Here is a 4,781-nt window from a genome sequence, read left to right on the forward strand (position 1 = left end):
AGTGTGGCCTGTAGAGTCACTGTTTCCTTGTTAGGTTTTTGTCTGGAAGATCTATCCAGTGAAGTCAGTGGAGGGTTAAAGTCCCCTACTATGACTGTATTATTGTTGATCTCTCCCTTAAAGTCCTCTAGAAGTTTTCTAATATATTTAGGTGCTTTAATATTGGGTGCACATATGTATACTACGGCTGTATCCTCTTGTTGGATTGATACTTTAGTATTATGTAGTGACCTTTGTTGTCTCCTGTGATGGCATTCATTTTGAAGTCTATTTTGTCAGATATGAGCATTGCTACTCCACTTTTTTTACTTTTCTATTTGCATAGAAAAATTTTTTCCATCCCTTCACTCTCATCTTGTGTGTGTCCTTTGTTTTGAGGTTGGTCTCTTGTATACAGCATATAGTTGGGTGAATGTTTCTGTATCCATTCAGCTACCCTATGCCTTTTGATTGGAGCATTTAATACATTTACATTTAGGGTTATTATTGATAGGTAGTTATTTATTGCCATTTTAATTCTGTATGGCTAAGTTTCTCTCTCTGTTTCTTCTTATTACAGCAGTCCCTTTAGTATTTCTTGTAATGCAGGCTTGGTAGGGATGTACTCCTTTAGCCTGCTCCCCTCCCCCCTTTTTTTTTGTCTGGGAAGCTCTTTATTTGACTGTCTATTTTGAATGATAACCTTGCTGGATATAGTAATCTTGGTCTCAGATCCTTGTTTTTCATTACTTTGAGTACTTTATTCCATTTCCTTCTGGCCTGTAGAGTTTCTGATGAGAAATCAGGTGTCAGCCTTATGGGAGTTCTTTTGTAGATAATAGTTTTCTTTTCTCTTGCTGCCTTTAAGATTCTCTCTTTGTCTTTAACTTTTGGTATTTTAATTATGATGTGTGGGCATGGGCCTGTTTGGGTTCTTCTTGCTTGGGGTTCTCTGTGCATCTTGAACTTACGTGACTTTTTCCTTTACCACATTATGGTAGTTTTCTGCCATTATTTCTTCAAACATGTTCTCTAGTTCTTTCTCCCTTTCTGACTCTTCTGGCACATTTGCTATTTTAATATTTTTCTGTTGCACATTGTCCCACAGCTTCCTTAAGCTGTCTTCCTGTTTTTTAATTTTTTCTAGTTGGTTCTCTGATTGAGTGTTATTTCAACTGTCTTCTAACTCACTGATTCGATCCTCAACTTCCCCTAACCTGCTGTGTACTCCTTCTTAATAAATAAATGTGTTCTTTATTTCTGCTGTCATTCTTTATCTCAGACGGTTCTTTTTTTATAGTTATTATCTTTTTTCATGCTGTTGAGCATTTTTACCATCATTACTCTGAACTCTGTTTCAGATAAAATTCTTATCTCTGCTTCATTTATCTCTTCTTCTGGAGAATTTTCTAGTTCTTTCATTTTGGGGTTCTTTGTCTCCTCATTTTGGCTATCTGAGTTTGTCACTATGTATTAGGTAGATTCTCCATGCTTCTCAATCTCTAGTGCAGGACAGTGTTAAAGGCTGTTTCTGACTAATTAGATCAGGCAAAGATGCAAAGCTTCCAGAGACTGCCTATGCCTACATACTGATAGGATTCTGTCTTGAATTGCACCCCAGGCAATTGTCCTTAGGTGTGGTGAGAGTGTTTTTCTACAGGGTGGGGCAGTTGCTTCTGCCTGGAGGCTAATAGTTATTGTTAGTTTCTTAACCAGTTAACTGCCACATGTCTAAAACAGAAACCATCCCCACAGGCCATGGTATTTTGAATTTAATTTAAAAAATAAATTTGCAACGAATATTATAAACAATAAATATATTACTCACAATTCGGGTGTTCTTGAATATTTAGAGCTGAAAATTATTGCGAAAAATGATTTTAAAGTTGGTCAGGGCTGCCAATTAGGGAAAACATTTTTTTTTTATAGACACGCTTGGCATGTGGGGAAGGTCCGTCGCTTGCCACTAACAGATGCTTATGGTGTACAATGGGTTAAGTGTCCTCAAGGCAAAGTGTTTTCCAATAGGGTGTGTCAACTGTCTAGCCCTAGGAAAGGCAGATGTCTATGTGGGAAAGATGTCCTCCACTGTGTGAGGGAATGACTCAGCCCAGGAAACTTGGGGTGTCTGCCATCTGAGCTCTATCCTCTGAGTCTCTAGTCCTGGGTTCTGCTTTCACATCTCCAGTCTACTTTACCCTCCCTCTGCCAGAGCACAAGGTGGATGGCTCCACAGGGAATTTTGTGCATTGGCACTTTAAGAGGATGCCTGAATTTTCAGCTACCACTCCCTGGCAGACAGCACCCCGCTGCTTTTCACAGTCAGATGTTATGTGGGTACCCTCTTCAGTTTTGGTGCTCTCTGCTGGGGGACCTAGCTTGGAGATTAGATCCCAGAGTTCTCAGTGGCACCCCCCATGGCTGAGATCTCTCTCCAGGATTCAGTTGCTGCCTGTGGCCTCCTGGCCAGCTGTTTCATGCCTCTGCCCCTCCTATCAATCTCTATGCGGTCTCTACTTTCGGTCCTTGGAGTCTGTCCAGCGAGTCTTCTGTTGATTATTCAAGAAGTTTTTCTGTATTTTAGTTGTAATTCCAGTTTGTTTATGGCAGCGTGTCCACGCAGCATCCATTTACTCTGCCACCACTTTTCACTTTTACTTTTTATTTATTTTTATTTTTATTTTTTTTTATTGCTTAAAGTATTACAAAGAATATTACATATGTCTCCTATTCCCCCCTCTTGATAATCCCCTAGCCTCTCCTACCCCCCAGTGTCTTATGTCTTTTTTGTATATTTTATTGGCTATATTTCTTTCCTCCTTAGTAGAATTCAGATAAAATATTTAGCCCATTTTTTTATTGGGTTGCTTTTCTTTTATGGCTTTAAAAGAATCAATTTTTTGTTTATATATGATCTAAACTTTAGCTCAACTAGCTTGTGGGCAAGTGAGTCTTTTTCCTGGGCATTTTGTTTTTCATTTTAAATGATCTAGTCTCTATCCTGCGGTCACAGTCCCAATTCTAATCCAAACAAGACAAACGTACAACAGATACACAGTATATTACAGTAGCCCAGATTTTGCCCTGGTAGGGCCACGTTCTGTCTAAAGGGCTCTGGACTGTGAGGAGAGGCCCTGAGACAGAGGCCCTGCTGTCAGATGCTGGCCGAGAATGTGATAGGAAGGTAACATGGGCAATATTCTCAACTTGCCTTCCTCTGTCCCTGAGAAAGGAACACAAGTATGGGATGGATCTGAGATCCTCACAACAACCCTGTGAGGTAGGAGAGTATACAGCCACTCCACCCATTTTTCTAGAGGCTGAAAAATCTTTCAATCGGGTGGGAAGTTTCAGGCCCAAATGTAATGAATGACATGCAGATACGTGACCTGAGAAGCAAGTCTTGCTGATCTTGTTTCATTCGAACGTGAGAAATACGTTATAATCTCTACAATCTTCTTTCAACAGCTCTGCGAGAAATAACTTGCTCTATTAAGGCCATCTCAGTTTTCTCATTCATAAAGTGAAAATAAAAACAGGGCTCACAAGTTTTCTGATTCTGTCACTCAAAGAGGGGCAGGGCCAGGACACAGGTCTCCCTGTGTCTGAGACAGTGGTGTGCCCAGTTCGTGCTAAGGGATGGCCACGGGAGTGGTCTGGATAATCTGCAATGAATGCCTCTAGTTTGCAGGTCAGAGAGCAGGGCTCAAACATTTGCTCATCGGCAGCAAACCTAGGTGAGGCCTCCCCCGCCTGGCCTCAGCAGAACAGCCAACTCTGGATGTGAGCAGGATTCTTTGCCAACAGGTTTCCAGAAGTTTGGATCTACTTTGTAACTTAGTTATGGCGCCGACAGGGGCTGAAAAAGAGGGGCCTGAGCTACAGAAAGGACAAGTCCTCCTTGTGAGAGTCACCGTCAGCCCTGTCACGCCTCCCTCACAGGGACAATGCTCATGTGACTAAGCCTAAGCCTCAACTCCTTCACATGAGTGGTTTAGAGAGAGATGCGGGCTGAGGAGCAGCAGACCGCAGGGCCAGGCAGAGGAATCCCAAATTCTAGGCGCAACTCAGTTTCAGGGAACCCTTGTCAGGGGCGGGGCCCTATAAGACCCCTGGGGCCCAGGTGAAATTCCGAGGCCTCTGGCTGGATGGTGGGTCTCAGTCCTCTCCGTCCAGGGAGCAGATGGCCAGAGGGGCGGTGTTGTTGGCACTAATACTGTAGCAAGGACTAAAGTAGGGCAGGAGGCGCCCAGAAAAGGGGTGGTGGGGGAAAGTGAAAATATGGGAGCCATTGTCGGTCGCGTTGTAGAAGATGTCCTGGGCCTCATAATCCAGGAAGGCACCCACCCGCCGGGGAGGGACTGGCAAGGGCAGGAGGGGGTATTCATCCCTGCCTGCCCGGTACTCATTGCCCTTCCTCAGCCTTATCACCCAGAAGCCATAGTTGGGGGATAAATAGACCACCTCCTTCCGGTCGACATCTTCCTTACACACTCCCAGGCCCCATTCAGACCTGTCTCCCACCTCCACCTCCCAGTAGTGCCGGCCTGAGGAGATGCACTGGCTGCCCAGGACGATGTTATAGCGGTAGAATCTCTCAGGATTGTCGGGCAGTTTCTGGTTGGTGTCTCCATAGCGCACACACTTTCTGTCTTCAGACACGATGAGGCGGGAATAAGCAGTGTCTGGATCAAGGCGCACATCAGCTAGGGAAAAAGATCCTGGTTGGCAATGCTGGAACAGAGTGAGGGGCCATGGGCGAGGTCTCCCTGATAAATACAGCCAGGGGTTTCTCAGTGATG

The 4,781-nt window shown here is 44.0% G+C and overlaps 1 protein-coding gene across 1 annotated transcript in view; it reads right to left on the bottom strand.

Moving 5' to 3' along the window:
- Nucleotides 1–3,606: 3,606 nt before the first annotated feature.
- The window catches only part of LOC102761170 (E3 ubiquitin-protein ligase TRIM68-like), a 3,050-nt gene continuing 1,875 nt past the window's right edge, over nt 3,607–4,781 (bottom strand). Inside the window, exon 2 of the mRNA XM_006775422.2 lies at nt 3,607–4,685. Within this exon, the coding sequence (XP_006775485.1) occupies nt 4,138–4,685 (548 nt within the window). The 3' untranslated portion in view covers nt 3,607–4,137. The remainder of the gene's footprint in view (nt 4,686–4,781) is intronic.

The sequence above is a fragment of the Myotis davidii genome, unplaced genomic scaffold (assembly GCF_000327345.1).
Source record: "Myotis davidii unplaced genomic scaffold, ASM32734v1 scaffold1569, whole genome shotgun sequence".
NCBI lineage: Eukaryota > Metazoa > Chordata > Mammalia > Chiroptera > Vespertilionidae > Myotis > Myotis davidii.